Source organism: Triticum aestivum, chromosome 3B (genome assembly GCF_018294505.1).
Source record: "Triticum aestivum cultivar Chinese Spring chromosome 3B, IWGSC CS RefSeq v2.1, whole genome shotgun sequence".
Lineage (NCBI taxonomy): Eukaryota > Viridiplantae > Streptophyta > Magnoliopsida > Poales > Poaceae > Triticum > Triticum aestivum.
The window spans coordinates 822,801,964-822,819,925 of record NC_057801.1 but is presented as its reverse complement, the minus strand read 5'-3'; the positions used below and the strand labels follow the sequence as shown (position 1 = coordinate 822,819,925).

Sequence of the window (17,962 nt, the reverse complement as noted above, 5' to 3'; positions counted from 1 at the left end):
GCACCGTCGAGCCCCCGCCGCCCCTCCGACGCTTCTTCGCCTTGAATTGCCATTCCTCTACCGCCACGATCGGCGCCGCCGCGGTCCCGATTCACAACCCCCGTTGCCCCTTCGTCGTCCCACGCACAACCGCCACGGCCCCGCCGCCGACTATCTTTTACATCTCCATTTTGCATCGAGTTGCTTTTTTCCATCTCGAAGCGGCCTATTTTTTACATCTCCATTTTGTATCATCTATTGGAGTTGCTTTTTTCCATCTCGAATATACATCATCTGTTGGAGTTGTCCTTTTTTGAGATGTGAAGATGTAAATTTTTACATCTCCTATTTCACATCTCCAAATTTGTAGGAGATGCTCTTAAGATTACGAGTGTAGCATTGCTTTACCAAACCAACAAAAAAACTGCGGAGGAAAACTTATCCAACACTAATAATTAATCATAGCATTATTCAAAGCCACGATGTTAGTGTGTTGTTTGAATCTGACAAGTACAATACACATATTCGTGGGCAGATCCTACGTCTGTACATGCTCAAGTTTAGGAGAATGAAGTTTTTCTTTTGCTATAACGACTCGCATAACTTCAGAAAACAGAGAACCAGAGCCGCGGATACACACAGACGGAGGCCATTTTGCGGTGCCACCTCACGCCGTCAAACGGGCACCGCGGCAGCGAGCCACGCCATGGCGGGGCCGGCGAGGCGCGTGGCGCGCGGGAGGACGCGCGGGAGGACGGCCCGCGCCACGCCCGGGAGCATGGGGTACGTGAGCACGCCCAGCAGGAACCAGTTGAGGCTCAGCAGCGCCACGGCGCCGTCGGAGGCGGCGGACGCCGGCGGCGGGACGCGGCGGCCCGCGGGCGCGCGGAAGAGGCGCGACACGCTGCACATGGACATGGCCACCACGGCGACGAGCCCCGCGAGAAGCGGCAGGCACGGCCCGTCCGCCGACCACGCGATCCCGCCCACCGCCAGCGACATGCCGAAGCTGAACAGGCTCCGCCGCCGCGCCGTCGCCCGCAGAAGCCGGGCCTGCGCCTCTGACGGTGGGAAGGCGTCGATGTCGCCGGGTTTGAAGACCACGGGCCGGTCCTTCTGAGCTGCCGCGTCTTCTTCCTCTTCTTCTTGGCCTTCCCACGCCCTCGGTTCACCAGCCTTCTTCTTGCCCCCGCCACTTCCAGCCACCGCCACCGTGGCCGCCGTGGCCGTGGCCGCCGCCTTGTCCCACACGGACTTGCCTCTCTGCTCCTTGAGCCGCATGTTCTCCTTCTTGAGCGCCTTGAGCTGCAGGCACAGACGCCAAGCACAAAATTAGCGAATCCCCCCAATGGCGAATCGATGGATTCGGCTCTGCTCGTACATGGCTCTCGAGTTGGTCAATCCTGGCGAAGGCGTCCTCGTTCTCCTCCTCCATCTCGTCGAGGATGTCCTCCATGGTCGCGTTCTCCTTGAGCGCCGTCCGCAGCCGCTGCTCCAGGTCCCTGTTCTCCCACACCACCCGCTCCATCTGCCCCTGCATCTCCCCCACCAGCCGCTCCAGCTGCCCCAGAAAGAAGAAAACCGCAGGAATCAGAGCTAGCCGAGCGAGGGCGGACCAGCCGGCGGACGGCGGCTTAGGTGGTCACCTTGCGCTCCCTGTCGGCGGCGGCGAGGAGGCGCACGGGGAAGGTGAGGAAGGTGACGGCCCACACCATGGCGTCGCAGAAGAGGAGCATCGGGAGCCGGACGGCGGCCACGGCCAGGCCCCGGAACGCGCGAGCGCCGCACGCCGCGACGGAGCAAGGCGAAGAAAGCATGCGCGAAGGAGGATCTCAGCTCAGGCTCAGCTCTGCTCGGGTCAGGCCGGGCGCCACCATTCTCTGACACGCTCCACTACCTAGCTAGCCGGCCACCCTCGCCACGCCACTCTTGGTACTTCGGGCGAAAAAGATAAGCACTGACACGCACGCCGGCCGTGTCGTGGAGCTGGACATGGAGAGGGGTTTGGTTGAGAGTTCCAGGCGGGGACAGAGACTGAGTGAGGAGTGAGCGCGTGCCGCGCTGTCGGCTAAGGCGACACGTGCGCCTCGAGTGGCTGCACACGTGCGGCTAGCGGTGTCGCTGGCCGCCGCGTCACCGCGCCGGGCGTCGGCCACGGTAGGGAGGAGCGGTCGTTTGCCATCCCTATCCGTAGCGAGACGTGGGCGCCTAGCTAGACTGCAGCTACTGCTCTATCTCCTCGGGATAAAATTCTACGAGACCCGGTTTTACAGATCATCACGTGAGACGTGCCCCGGTAGATGACACGTGGCCTCCACGATCTCAAAGCACCAACACCACTTTGCCATTTTATCATTTCCAATCGTGATTGCAAATCCTACATCTCAACAGGTACGTACACAAATGACCACGGCTTTGAGATGGCATCGCCGCGTGTCATTCATCAGCGGGTCTCGCGGGTTGGTATGTGAGACCAGATCCATCGGATCTCAGGGGCAACACGTGAGATCTGCTCCTGTTGAGTATTATGATTATTAAAAAAGATATGATTGTACGATTTTATTCTACTTTATCTTATACTTCAAGTTGGTCATTATATTTCCAATACATGAACACATTGCGTCTACGTGTACGTTATCAATCCGAAACCAAACATCACCAGTGACAGGTCACAATATGATGTTTAACAGGTAGTGGGCATGTTCTTGCGCAGGGTGTTGACGATGCAGATGAACTTTATGGGGTCCCCGACCTGGCCCATGGTCCGATGCTCCATGGGTTAGATGTGTCTATCCAAGTAACGTCCTCGGCGCATTCGCTATTGTGCTTAAGGGCATCTTAGAACCTACTACTTTAGAAGCTTTTGCAGTTTGGGAATCAATGGCACTAGCGGAGGATCTTAACTTGCAAGCTATTCACGTGGCAACAGATTGTCATTTTTTATGATCGTGTCGTGCTTATACTCCATCATCGGGTTTTGCGTAAAGGGAGTGGCACAATTTTTTAATGGCACGACATTGTATAAAATAGTACTAGTAAAGCTACAGTTCAGGAACATGTTATAGAAGAGATGCAATTGAATTAAAATTGTCGTTCTTCATCCTACACATTTAGCCCAGCGCAGATCTATGAATCAACAAGGATTCTTCACTTCAATGCAGGTAAAGTAAACATACATACAAACTAGTGGCTACCATTATTTAACTGAGCATGCCTCACAATTTTTTTTATCTCAATGCTGCATTAGAAAATCGCAGCTGTCATGTATATCAACACCATCTCATCCTAACTCAGTCGTTGTCACCTCAATAGCAACGACAGTAGGAAACAGGATCATCTTCAACTCATCTTGCAAATGACAATGACCCTAAACCCAAATGGATATTGGTCCAATGATTCAAATCCAATAAAGAGCAACTAAATTCGGAAGCATATCCAATAGAAGCAGAAATTTACATGATCTACTCACACCATTTGTCAAATGCTATTAGCAACCTCATGTGAAATTGGTCAGATAGAAACAACATCATTCCAACATGACAGTAGCAGCACCAGCCCCTACATAACAAAATGGAGCCTACATCCATAATACCAGGCAACTCCGGTCTCCGCTACCTCATCATGTTTCTCCAGTTATCCATCACATTCACCTACAAGACACAACCATTTAGGGCTTTATGAAAGATTAGTAAACAAAAAAACTTCAGTGTCAATTCAACCAATAAAAACATCAGGATTGTGGATCAAAATATCCTTCTAGTTGCTGCTTCAAAACCTTCATGAGAAACATCTGGTGAGAGGTGGTAAGAATCTGCTACCAACCATAAGAAGAGAACCATAAGAAGAGCATCAAGTGAGCACGGCAAAAGAAAATGGAAGTGAGTGTCAACTAAGTGGGACAAAGGAGGATGTGCGACAACTTCGATGATCGAAGTGGGAGAGGCGCAGAGTCACATGATTTAGCACACCAAATTGAACAACATGAGCACCCCATCCAGGAGATGTCTATCTAGTTGTAGCTCATACGATGTGTTTGTTGTTTTTGGGAAACGGTTGTTTTGGCCAGTTCTATCCCCGTGTCCCCTTTTTCTCTACCCCCCCCCCCTTCCTTGTTAGAACAATCTCTCCAACCTCTCCCTCAAACTACTGAATCTCTAGAACAAGGTAGTTATTAGAATAATACAAGAAAATGGTGGAAACAGCTTTGGCACACTATTTATATACATTATAACTAAGCACTCTAGGAGCTCTCTCAGGTCATAAGTGTTTCAGCCGTCTGATCTCAAGTTGAGGGCGTTTCTTGGCTGTTGGATCTCCCCTTATTCCCGCCTGGGCTGCTTATGGCCTCCACCAAGCGTTTCACGTACAGGGCTGATGCTCCGGTAACAAAATCGCCCAACTTCTGTGTAACTGGGCCTGATGGGCTTTATTTCATTCTCTCAGAAAGTTTACAAGGGTCCTAGCTATCATCCGCACTCTTCTAGAAATAAAGAGCTACGTCCGCACCGCCGACCGTGCTGCCGCATAGAAACAACCATCTGGTGGCGGCGGACGTGAGCCGTTCGCTTGGCCGGGCGGCCTACGGTGCGTTCAAGTTGATGTAAAGTTGAGGGTGGCGGCGGTGACGATCCTAGACCGGGTACAACCGACGGGGCTGACCGGATATCCTCGCCAGGTGACGGCACAACATGGTGGCACATGCATTGAATCGTCCGGTGTGGATTCAAGTCCATTCGCCATTGATTCCGGAAGTAAATCGTTGTCCATACATGCTATTAAAAGTGGTATCAACACACGCCAGTTGCCATCCTCCTATAATTACCGGTTAGTTTCATTTTTTATTCTCTCTCAGGCCATAAGTGTTTCAGCCGTCAGATCTCAAGTTGGGGGCGTTTCTTGGTTGTTGGATCTCCCCTTATTCCCGCCTGGGCTGCTTATGGCCTCCACCAAGCGTTTCACGTACATGGCCGATGCTCCGGTAACAAAATCGCCCAACTTCTGTGTAACTGGGCCTGATGGGCTTTATTTCATTCTCTCAGAAAGTTTACACAGGAGAAAAAAAAACTACCGTCACTTCCTAGCCTCGTGGGTCCTAGCTATCGTCCGCACTCTTCTAGAAATAAAGAGCTATGTCTGCACCGCCGACCGCGCTGCCGCATAGAAACAACCATCTGGTGGCGACGGACGTGAGCCGTTCGCCTGGCCGGGTGGCCTACGGTGCGCTCAAGTTGACGTAAAGTCGAGGGTGGCGGCGGTGGCGATCCTAGACCGGGTACAACCGACGTGGCTGACCGGATATCCTCGCCAGGTGACGGCACAACATGGTGGCACATGCATTGAATCGTCCGGTGTGGATTCAAGTCCATTCGCCATTGATTTCGGAAGTAAATCGTTGTCCATACATGTTATTAAAAATGGTATCAATACACGCCAGTTGCCATCCTCCTATAATTACAGGTCAGTTTCATTTTTTATTCATGCTTGACCCTTGTAGTACCGCCTCCATATAATGGGCCATGCTGCTCCTTCCCCATTCCCCTCCTTACTCCCTCAAAATCTCTTCAGGCAGCCATGATTGATGCTTAGGGCCCTAAACTAGCTCGATCTATCAGAACTTGCTTACGCTAGATACAGTTGTTGTGTTGGATTGCAAGAAGAAGCACTGTGTCCAACTTTGATGATTTGTGGGCTGAGTTATATTATGTTTCAGGGACCACATCTTCTGTTCGATGCATCTCTAATCTCTTATTGAAGTTTTCTGGTAACTTTCTACGTAAGTGCTAAGTGTTTGCGTTGATCCCCAAACTGAACGAGGAGGACCAAACATGTGTATGAGGGGGAGTATATATTTTCATCATCTCCAAACAATTTGCTACTTTATACTGTAAGTATATTTGATGGATTATTCGTACGTGAAGGTCCAGTAACAATTTTTTTTGTGACAACACTTAGTTTATAGATGATTTAAACTATTTGACTGAATGCTGTTTTTGGGTGAATATTGTCCACAAAATTGCATCTCTTCTACATTATGCAAACTCAGCAGCATCTATTTCTGGAACATTCCAAAAATATTCATCTGTTTTCAGAAAGATAACTGTGAATATGATTTGTATTCATCTCGGCTAAGTTTTAATTTGGAAGCACCAAATGTTTCTCTACTACGTATGTATGACAACAGTCACAGGCTTACAACTTTCTTAGTGTGTAGTTCTCCTATTTATGATTACTTACTGACTTGTCCATACAGGTTCACCGTTCATGGTCTTTCTTAAGAATATTTTTTCAGGCTGCTAAGCTCCCTTTGAATAAACTGGATGCACACCATCATGGGCTATCCAGAATTCCAGATCCAAACAGGCACATCTTGAAATGCATTTGGAAAGCTCATGTTATGCCAAAATTTCAAAAAGTTCTATTCTTTATCCAAAAATTGTTCGGCATTTGAACCAGATGGATCCTTAAAAGGTAATTGTTTGTTGGATTGTCAGGGCATGTTATTTCAACCCGTACTTTACTTGACCCTGTCTATGAACCTTATTTAACTTGATTAGCGCACAGTGTACCTGATTTGCTAAAAATCAATGTATTACATAACCAGTAAATACATTATCTTACATTTGTACCAGCTACACAGCTCATAGGAAATGGGGTGCACCACTAGAACATTGGTCCTTCTATATAACTGTGGTGTGTCAACTGATAGAGTGCGCATATGGACAGGTTTCTGTTACATATTTTACCAGTATATTACATGCTCTTATAGTTAATTTTATTTTCGCATGTAGACTTGAAAGCAGCTTACTGATTTCGACTAAAAGTATTTTGGGCCTCAGAAACCAATTAGTTTGTTGTCAAAATCTGCATATTGGTCTCACTTCCTTGCAATTTCTTTTGGATAAATCTTGAAAGATTGTATTTTGTTGAAGTCATTGTCTTGATGACAAGTTTCTAACTTAAACTGTACTTGTGAATTTTTTAGCATCACTAACCCTGATCATGTATACTTCTGTAACAAAGACTTTGCTCATATTCATTCCCAAGTTGTGAGCAGTCGCATATGGGTGTAAAATCATATCTCACATCATTCACGTGGAAAGCACCCGATCAAAATTGGTAGCAATTCATAAGTCAATCATGTGTGTCAGGTTGTGTTCATAACTATTCCCACACACGAGTTCTTATGTTGCATGTTGAGCCGGAATAAGAAGCTCAAGTAAATTATTGCTTACATATTTACAATATATGACTTTCATGATTTGTGCGTAGCAAACGACAAGATTCTGTAAGTCATGCCATATGGTTCTTCGTCATATTTATGGTTACTTGTTTGACAACAGTCTTGTATTCTGAAGGAATGTAACAAAGAGTTTATAATTGATAAGGATATATATTTTTAGATTGAGTATCGCAGCAGATGGGTAATGTTTTTTCATCTTAAGCATGCTTTATTTTGGGGGAGAGTCTACTTTAACCTTATCTTGTGAGGGTGGTTTGTGTTGAACGTCAATCTCCTAATCCTGAAAATGTGAACCCCAGCTATAGTGTCATTTAGAGTACCACTCTCCTTCATTGCGGACCGATTATAATTCACCATTCTTTGATGACAATTATCATCCTTTGATTTAGAATGATTAAAATTTTCAACTTTGATTACTCAAAAAATGCGGGTCGTAACGAGAGGTGGCTTTAGAAGAGGTGGGGGCGTTGTCGCTGGCACTCCTGCTTCCTTTTCTGATAAAGATATATCGAGCAATTGATTGTGTCGGGTGACGTGTCCTTACTTGGACTTTGTTTGTATGCAATATAGTTGGGTATCCTTTTTTACTTATTTATAACTCAATTTATGTGTAAATGTATCAAATAAAACTTGCATTATTTTTTATGACACAAGTATTTGATTTGCAACTAGTTACTAGTTAATAATTATACAACTAATCATGTATATCTGCACCACAAATCATTGAGATGCACTATTGTTTATTATAGAATCATATCCATCAATTCATCATATTTCATCACATACTTTATGATATTTTACATTTTGTTTTAGAAAGGACAATAATTTCAGTTAAATTTATTCAAACTTTGACGAAAGCAAATAGAGTAGAAGAAAACTCTCAATTCTGCAATGATCAATGTTGGTCAGTTCGATGTATAAATGTATGTGTACATAGGTATGTCCTTTGATGTATTCTCAAATATCTTGGTACAAGAATCTAGAGGGTAGGAGTGTCAGGGCATTTCTTTATAACATTTTTTTGAACGAATTCCATCATGTCTACATTTATTGCTGGAGTTTAGTCTATTTGGACAGCCCAATAGCTATTTCAGAAATTCCTAATAAATCCTAGAGGCCCACTTAGCCCATTTGTGCAAGGCAAGGGATACTACTAAAGTTTAGTCCCACATTGCTAGTTTAGAGGGGGTTGGACCTCTTGATAAGGGAGGCTCCTTCCCCACTTGTATGAGCATGAGAACAAGAGGGACATCCACGCGCGCTCCTCCTCCTCCCCCGCCCACCCCGTCGCGACGCGACGCGACGCGCGTTGCGGGAATGAGCCGAGCCGATGTCTAATTTTTGCCACGCACTACGGGTATACGAAAGGTCACCTGAGAGCTGAAAAGTTTTTGCGGTAGTGGATAATGAATACGAACGGCGCACCTCTTCGCGTGCTTCCTGTTCACTTCGTCTCCCTCCGTTGCTTCACCTCCTGCGCCGGTTCGCGTCCCTCTGCTGTGCCTATATAAGAGAGGTCGCTCCTCTCCCGAGAAAAACATCAGAAGGTCCTCTTCCTCTCGCCACACAGTTCCAAACTCTACGCTACTGCTGTCTTCCTCATCCCGGCTTGCGGCGTGCACAACGCATCGGGACAGTAGGCCTCCGAGACCGCACCTTTTGAGTCCTGTACGGGAGAAGGGTGATAAGGTTTCTGGGGAGCGCTCAGCGCGACTACTGGCTGCTTCATCACGGATGATCCGGTCGCCGACGACTACTTCCCCGACGTCCACAACCTCCTCGACAACATGGCAGGCGAGGACACTGACCCCAAGTCCAGCGCTTCTGCTGCTGCTGTGACGTGCGTGTTCTTATCCTTTCTGTTAGAAGTCCTGCTACAGTTCTTGGCTCTAGTTTCTGCCCTACATATGTTAGGTTCTATGTGGTATAAGCATCTTCATCTAGTGTCTGTTCTAGATGTGTTTACCTCAAGTTCATATATGCAGACGATGTTTACCTTCTCTCTGTCAGATTGCATGACTTGCTTTATATTTGCTATACTAGTCATGCTTTATCTAGTATTTCTGGTAATAAAATCATTCGGAAAATTGCTCATATTTCCAACAATCCAAAAACCTTATTATAGGCAATTTACCCCGAGTGGTTTTGCTGCTTCCATGAGACCTCCTATGTTTGAGGGTATCCACTATAAGAGGTGGCACGTGAGAGCAGTCTTATGGTTTCAGACCATGAGTTGCTATGACGCCACTCTTGGCAAACCTGAAGGAGAGCAAGATGCCCAACAGGCACAAGCTTTTCAGAAAATGGATACCTTGTTTAAGGCTGCTCTCTTGAGTGTTCTTGGTGAGAACATAGTTGATGCTTATGCGTCAATTGACAATGGAAAAGATATGTGGGACGCACTCGAGGCCAAGTTTGGGGTCTCGGATGCCGACACTGAGCTGTACATCATGGAGCAATTCTATGATTACAGGATGACTCAAGAGCGCTCCGTGGTTGAGCAAGCTCATGAGATACAGTCATTTGCTAGAGAACTTGAGCACTTCAATTGCATGCTACCGGAAAAGTTCGTTGCCGGGGGTATCATCACTAAGCTTCCTCCTTCATGGAGGAACTTTGCTACCTTACTGAAGCATAAGAGATAGGAGTTTTCCGTTTCGGATCTCATTGGTACTCTTGATGTGGAAGAAAAGGCGAGAGCAAAGGACACACGTGCTCGAGGTATTGAGGGAGGATCTAGTGTCAATTTGGTACAGAAGAAAAACTTCCAGTCCCACAAGTTCAAGAACAAGGGCAAGCTTGATGGTAAAGCAAAGTTTGATAGGAAGAACAAGGCTGTGCAGTACACGAACTTCAAGAAGAAGAATGACAAGAAGAAAGGTGTCTGTCATGTGTGTGGGGATCCTGATCATTGGGCTCCTAGTTGCCCCAATCGCTATGACAAGAGTCATCCTGGGAAAGGCGGCAAGACCGCTAATGTTGTCATTGGAGACACTGACATGAAGGATGCTAGGTATGGTATATTTCCCACTATTCTTTCAGTATGTCATTCTCCTGATTGGTTGATTGACACGGGTGCTAATGTGCATGTATGCGGTGATATTTCAATGTTTTCGTCTTATCAGACCGCAGGGACTTCAACCGTGCTGATGGGCAATGGTTCAAGTGCTTCTGTTTGTGGTGTTGGCACGGTCGATCCGAAGTTTACTTCGGGGAAGATCGTGCGGCTGAAGAACGTGCATTATGTCCCCTCCGTCAATAAAAATCTTGTTAGCGGATCTCTTCTGTGTAGAGATGGCTATAAGCTTGCCTTTGAGTCAAATAAATTTGTAATATCCAAGTATGGAACCTTTGTTGGTAAAGGCTATGAGTCAGGAGGCCTATTTCGTTTATCCTTATTAGACGTTTACAATAAAGTTGTTAATCATATTTGCAACAATAGTGAATCAAATGTGGCATTCACGCCTTTGTCATGTTAACTTTGGTTGCATGTCACGACTAGCGAAGTTGAACTTAATCCCTAGTTTCACCGCTGTCAAGGGATCTAAGTGTCAAGTATGTGTGCAAGTTAAGCAACCACGTAAGTCTCACGTGACTGTGGAAACGAGAAATCTTGCACCACTAGAACTTATACATTCAGATCTATGTGAAATGAATGGTGTTTTGACAAAAGGTGGAAAGAAATATTTCATGACATTAATTGACGACTCCACTAGATACTGCCGTGTATCTTCTGAAATCTAAGGATGAGGCTTTCAACTTTTTCAAGATCTATAAAGCTGAAGTGGAAAACCAACTTGATCGAAAAATCAAGAGGCTTAGGTCCGACCGCGGTGGAGAGTATTTTTCCAATGAATTTGATGTTTTTTGTGCGGAACATGATATAATCCATGAGAGGACGCCTCCCTACTCACCTCAGTCAAATGGGGTGGCCGAAAGAAAGAACCGTACTCTAACTGATTTGGTTAATGCCATGTTAGACACATCGGGTCTCTCCAAGGCATGGTGGTGGGAGGCGATATTGACAGCATGTCATGTCCTAAATCGAGTCCCCACAAAGAACAAAGAGATAACTCCATTCGAGGAATGGGAGAAGAAAAGGTTAAAACTCTCTTATCTGCAAACATGGGGTTGTTTGGCGAAAGTCAATGTTCCAATTCCAAAGAAGCGGAAACTTGGACCAAAGACTGTGGATTGTGTTTTCTTGGGATATGCTTTTCATAGCATTGGCTATAGATTCTTGGTTGTAAAATCTGAGGTACCTGACATGCATGTCGGTACGATCATGGAGTCGAATCATGCGACTTTATTTGAAGATATCTTTCCCATGAAGGATATGGCTACCTCATCTAATCAGGAGATGCCTAGTTCATTGAATCAGGAACCGGTTACAATTACCGAACCTTCCATTTTGTTGGAACACTTTGAAAGTCCTGTAGAGGAGAACAATGAAGTTCCTATTAGGAGCAAGAGACAGAGGACTGCAAAGTCCTTTGGAGATGATTTTCTTGTGTATCTCATAGATGACACTCCCAGTTCTATTTCAGAGGCCTATGCATCTGAAGATGCTGACTACTGGAAGGAAGCGATTCGTAGCGAGATGGATTCCATCTTGGCGAATGAAACCTAGGAGATAACTGATCGTCCTTATGGGTGCAAACCTATAGGATGCAAATGGGTATTCAAGAAGAAGCTTAGGCCTGATGGTACTATCGAAAATTACAAGGCTCGGCTCGTGGCTAAGGGTTATACCCAAAAGGAAGGTGAAGATTTCTTTGATACTTACTCACCTGTGGCTCGACTGACCATTATTCGAGTTCTACTTTCACTAGCTGCCTCACATGGTCTTCTCGTTCATCAAATGGATGTTAAGACTGCTTTCCTAAATGGAGAGTTGGATGAGGAAATTTATATGGAACAACCAGATGGGTTTGTAATAGATGGTCAGGAAGGGAAAGTGTGCAAGTTGCTGAAATCTTTGTATGGACTCAAGCAAGCACCCAAACAGTGGCATGAGTAGTTTGAAAGAACTTTAACAGCTGCAGACTTTGTTGTGAACGAAGCTGACAAATGTGTGTACTATCGCCATGGTGGGAGCGAGGGAGTTATGCTTTGCTTGTATGTTGATGACATACTGATATTCGGAACAAATCTGAATGTTATTAAGGACGTCAAGGATTTCCTATCTTGCTGTTTTGAGATGAAGGATTTAGGAGTGGCTGATGTCATTCTGAACATCAAGTTGTTGAGAGATGATGATGGTGGGATTACATTGCTTCAATCTCACTATGTGGAAAAGATCTTGAGTCGCTTTGGCTATAGTGATCGCAAGCCCTCTCCAACACCATATGATGCTAGCGTGCTGCTTCGAAAGAATCAAAGAATTGCTAGAGACCAATTGGAATATTCACAGATCATTGGCTCGCTTATGTACTTAGCCAGTGCTACAAGACCTGACATCTCTTTTGCTGTTAGCAAACTGAGCCGGTTTGCCTCAAAACCAGGATATGTGCATTGGAAAGCTCTAGAGAGAGTTTTGCGTTATTTGAAAGGCACTGCAAATTATGGAATTCACTACACCAGGCACCCAAAGGTACTTGAAGGGTATAGTGACTCAAACTGGATCTCAGATGCTGATGAGATAAAGGCCACTAGCGGATATGTATTCACTCATGGAGGTGGCGCTGTTTCTTGGAAGTCTTGTCAGCAGACCATCTTAACAAGGTCAACAATGGAAGCAGAACTCACAACACTAGATACAGCTACGGTCGAAGCAGATTGGCTTTGTCGGCTCTTGAATGACTTGCCGGTAGTTGAGAAACCTGTACCGGGTATCCTTATGAACTGTGACAATCAAACTGTGATCACTAAAGTGAGCAGTTCAAAGGATAACATGAAGTCATCAAGACACGTTCAGAGAAGGTTAAAGTCTGTCAGAAAAATGAAAAACTCCGGAGTTATTGCATTGGATTATATCCAAACGTCTAAAAATCTGGCAGATCCTTTTACTAAGGGTCTATCACGTAATGTGATAGATAATGCATCGAGGGAGATGGGTATGAGACCCACAATATGAGTTGTTCACAGTGGTAACCTATTATTTTTGATCGGAGATCCCGTGAATTAGATGTGGAAGACAAGTTGTTGGTCAACTGGGAGGAGAGTACCCTTACTGTTAAAAATACCACTCCATGAAGATGCAATACTCTCCTAATATGCATGGCAGGTTGATGTATATCTTAATGTGTTCTAACTGGCTCTTTGAAGTAGAGATGTTGTCCTGCAGAACATCTTTTGAAGAACACACCTATATGAGTCTAATTGTCAAACGTCGCAATCTATGAGAGTAGGCTTCTCACTAGTAAACTCATGAAAGGTCAGGAGTATGACGCATAAGCTCCACCCACGGGGAAGACTCACGGTAGCCACCTATCGGTCAAGGCTTTATGTGAAACTAGATTCGCAGAAAACTCGCAGTTCAAGGCCCAGTCCACTGTTCAAGTTGCTTACTAGTGTAGCATAGAGTTCTAGGTAGAAGTTCAACTTAACAGTCTCCACTGCAGTATCGGTATATAAAACAGTGTTTTGGAACCAAAGGCAAATTTCTATGTGCCTCTGGGATCTGGTGGGGGATTGCTGGAATTTAGTTTATTTGGACAGCCCAATAGCTATTTCAGAAATTCCTAATAAATCCTAGAGGCCCACTTAGTCCATTTGTGCAAGGCAAGGGATACTACTAAAGTTTAGTCCCACATTGCTAGTTTAGAGGGGGTTGGACCTCTTTATAAGGGAGGCTCCTTCCCCACTTGTATGAGCATGAAAACAAGAGGAACATCCACGCGCGCTCCTCCTCTGCCGCCCGCCTCATCACGACGCGCTGCGCCGCGCCGCGGGTTGCGGGAATGAGCCGAGTCGATGTCTAATTTTTGCCACGCACTACGGGTATACGAAAGGTCACCTGGGAGCTGAAAAGTTTTTGCGGTAGTGGATAATGAATACGAACGGTGCACCTCTTCGCTTGCTGCCTGTTCACTTCGTCTTCCTCTGTTGCTTCACCTCCCGGCGCAGCCTATTCGCGTCCCTCTGTTGTGCCTATATAAGAGAGGTCGCTCCTCTCCCGAGAAAAACATCAGAAGGTCCTCTTCCTCTCGCCACACAGTTCCTAACTCTACGCTACCGCTGTCTTCCTCATCCCGGCTTGCGGCGTGCACCGCGTGTCGGGACAGTAGGCCTCCGAGACCGCACCTTTTGAGTCATGTACGGGAGAAGGGTGATAAGGTTTTTGGGGAGCGCTCAGCGCGACTACTGGCTGCTTCATCACGGACGATCCGGTCGCCGACGACTACTTCCCCGACGTCCACGACCTCCTCGACGACATGGCAGGCGAGGACACCGACCTCAAGTCCAGCGCTTCTGCTGCTGCTATGCTGTACGTGTTCTTAGCCTTTTTGTTAGAAGTCCTGCTACAGTTCTTGGCTCTAGTTTCTGCCCTACATATGTTAGGTCAGTGGCGGAGGACGAAAGAAAAATAAGGTGGGGCGAATTCTGAAGCACAACTTTCTTTTTATGCAAAACCCACATAGTAACACACACTGACATACAGTGTACACTAATATTTTTAAATGATCCTAAACGGAATAACCAAATACAAAGAAAATGTAAACATGTTTCTCTAAATAGAAGAACAACCTAAAACATATCAATCAATAATGAAGCTTTAATGGCGCCTAGAAGCCCAGGAAATGGCAGTGCCCTACCCTTCTTTTGAAAGTCTTCTTTAATTTTACCAAGACCTAGACTTTTGAATATCCCAAGCTCACTGTAACACACTCTCCATCTCTTCTTTGATTGATTTGGTGACTGCCATTGCACAATGCTTAGGAAGTTTTTTTAATGGTTCCAAAAGTCATTTTGGCATCTTTAGGACATAGTTCATCAAATGCAAGCTTCACTTACGGGTACCTTTCTTTGACCCAATCAAGTAACTCTAAAAAATTCCCCTTGTTCAAAGAAGAAGTGGATTCATCATGTCCAGGAAATGGTTCACCTTGTAATGCTTGATAACTTGCAATGCCCAAAGATCTATCCACACGAGTTTCATACTTCTCTACCGAACCTTTGTTGTAAGTTGTTACTTTACTTTTAAAACTTGCCTTTTGAGTTTTGAAATCCTCACGTGTTGTTCCCAAAATGTCTTGTCAAATCTGCAATCCATCACACAAAATCTCACTAAAATCAGTGGATTATAGATTGCTAAGTCATTCTCTGAAAATGACACTAAAATTCAGAAACATACCTCTCCCATTCGTCTTTGGGAGCCTTTTTCTCTTCGTGTCCATCTTCGTCAGAATGCCGGTTGTCGCTACTGCTGGCTGCCGGCCTCACGCCAAGCCTGCACGCCGCGGCGCCGCTCACACGTGGACTGCAGTCCTGCTGGGCGCCAGCACAGCCCCCGTGCGCGCGCTCCTGCTGGCTGCTACTGCTTGCTGTCGGGAACGGGAGCCGCTGCTGCTTGCCGCCGGGAACGGGAGCCACTGCTGCTGGCCACCGGGAACGGGAACACGCGGCAGTCACTCCGTGAATGATCCGGCTAGGCGGCTAGGGTTCCTCCTCTCTCGTGTGAACTCTGAAGCGAGGAACAGAGGATTGACCGTTCACCGGAGTCTGGAGGTCGAGAAGCCTGCTCCCTCATTCGCGAACAGAGGATTACATCTGGCCCAATTAGGCCCAATAACGCGGGACGGCGATGGTTTTTCTTCTCGTGACTTTTCATCGATGGATTCTGTACGTATACATTACATATACGTATACCTATATAAAAAATTCCGCTCCAAATCAAGGTAGGGCGAGCGCTACACCTCGCCCTACCGGGAGCTCCGCCTGTGTGTTAGGTTCTATGTGGTATAAGCATCTTCATCTAGTGTCTGTTCTAGATGTGTTTACCTCACGTTCATATATGCAGACGATGTTTACCTTCTCTTTGTCAGATTGCATGACTTGCTTTATATTTGCTATAGTAGTCATGCTTTATCTAGTATTTCTGGTAATAAAATCATTCGGAAAATTGCTCATATTTCCAACATTTATTTCATATCAAATAAAGATACATCGTCTACGAACAAAACAAGAATAAACAAAGGGGGTTCTCCGATCCGAAGGATGAACCTGGGCTAAGGTAGCTAAATTACCGGATACCGTATTTAGTGTTGCACAATGTTCATGTTTTAAGGGGCAAAAATCTAAGAAAAGACGGATGCAATCATCAATAATGGGTGCAAACATTACTGGGGAGCCAGGTAAGTCTCGCCACGGGGCACAGGTAGGGTAGAGCAGGGAGGGTACTAGTGAGAGATAGAAAGGCATGAGGAGGTGGTTCCATCAGGGTAGAAATGGCAGAGACGTCGGACGTCCAGGTTACGGTCCGACCAAGGATGCGCACGCCGTGTTTTGTACATGAATTGACCAGATTTCATGGTGAACCAGGACCGCAACACGAGGTGCGTGCGTATGAGGACTTGGCAAAATGTGTCAGTGTCCCCGGCAAGGTTCGGAGGCCCAGACTATGGCCATCTCTATGGCTTTGGTGGCGGCAAGGTGCAGATTTGGGAGTCTGCCATCTTTACAATGATTGTATCAACAAAGTCATCCTCTTCATTCAACAGTTCCTTGTTCCCTTTGTAAGCGCGCGATTGGCTTGGACATACGTGACGTGCGTACGCCTACATCTCCAAAACAGAATGTATTGGGTGGACAGTGCCTTGGTGAAGTGTCAACACCACCGTCACGTGGTTCTCTACGCATGTCTGCCGGAGGTGTGCAGTGCAAGATGGAAGGAACACGGCTCATTGAAGCGGCATCGATGAGAGACTGTCCGCAGCACCGTCATGTGGTTCTCTACGCTTGTCAGCCGGAGGTGTGTATTGCAGGAAGGAACAAGGCCTCGTTGAAGCAGCATCGGTGAGCAAGTGTTCAATCCGGGAATCGGGACGACGGAGAGGTAGAACTGGATGGTGACGCGTTGGTGGCCCATGAGCATTTGTTGAGCGATCCATCTGTGCTTTTTTTTTTTTAAAAAAACTTTCAATCTATTCATCAAATCTTTGCAGTACGAAGAACATCAGAAGTAACAAAAATTACATCCATATTCTTAAACCATCTAGCGACGACTAGAAGCACTGGAGCGAGTCAAACGTGTTGCCGCCATCGCCCCTCCCTCGCCAATGTCGGCCAACCTTGTTGTAGTAGACAACCGAAAAGTCATTGGGCTAAGGCCCCAAAGGACCAATGCGCTAAAACAACAACCGCTGCCGGTGAAGAGAAACGTAGGCTGAAGGATCAAACCTAGACACAAGAACGCAGACAAACAAATATTGGATCTGATCCAACAAAGACAAATACCGACTGAATCCCTCGAGATCCGCTTATTGAGAAATGTAGTAGAAAAAAATTCGCCCTACAATAAAGATGCTGGATCACTATGAAGATGCATCCAAGGTTAAATCGGATCGTTACCAACTTCGAGTTGCAGCCGAAGATGTGTTGGTGCATGTCCTCTCTACGAATTACACACGTACGGGCTTCACGATCCGGCAACACTCCGCCGATTAAGAGCTTAGGGTTGCTGGAATACTAGAGGAGGGAGAAGAACCTCACTAGGCTTCTCTCTCATGAGGACTAGAGAAATCTAAAACTACTTCAAGTCTAGATCAATAATTAGAAGAGAGAATTAGAGAAAGGGCACCC

At 46.1% G+C, this 17,962-nt stretch overlaps 1 protein-coding gene across 1 annotated transcript; it reads right to left on the bottom strand.

The window, feature by feature from the left end:
- Positions 1-431: 431 nt before the first annotated feature.
- On the bottom strand, positions 432-1,972 carry LOC123066860 (uncharacterized). Its single transcript, XM_044489856.1, has 3 exons — positions 1,626-1,972; positions 1,361-1,540; positions 432-1,284 (listed from the first exon to the last, which is right to left on the bottom strand). Exons 1-3 carry the CDS (start codon positions 1,794-1,796, stop codon positions 655-657), a joined length of 981 nt encoding a protein of 326 aa, XP_044345791.1. The 5' UTR covers positions 1,797-1,972; the 3' UTR covers positions 432-654.
- Positions 1,973-17,962: the final 15,990 nt, after the last annotated feature.

What these genes read in the sequence shown, in the direction of transcription:
- LOC123066860 (XM_044489856.1), bottom strand. Translation starts at nt 1,796, where the DNA reads ATGCTTTCTTCGCCTTGCTCCGTCGCGGCGTGCGGCGCTCGCGCGTTC. An exon ending in CCGCCGACAGGGAGCGCAAG is followed by an intron (nt 1,541 to 1,625) that starts GTGACCACCTAA and finishes TTTCTGGGGCAG; the next exon opens with CTGGAGCGGCTGGTGGGGGA. An exon ending in TTGACCAACTCGAGAGCCAT is followed by an intron (nt 1,285 to 1,360) that starts GTACGAGCAGAG and finishes CTGTGCCTGCAG; the next exon opens with CTCAAGGCGCTCAAGAAGGA.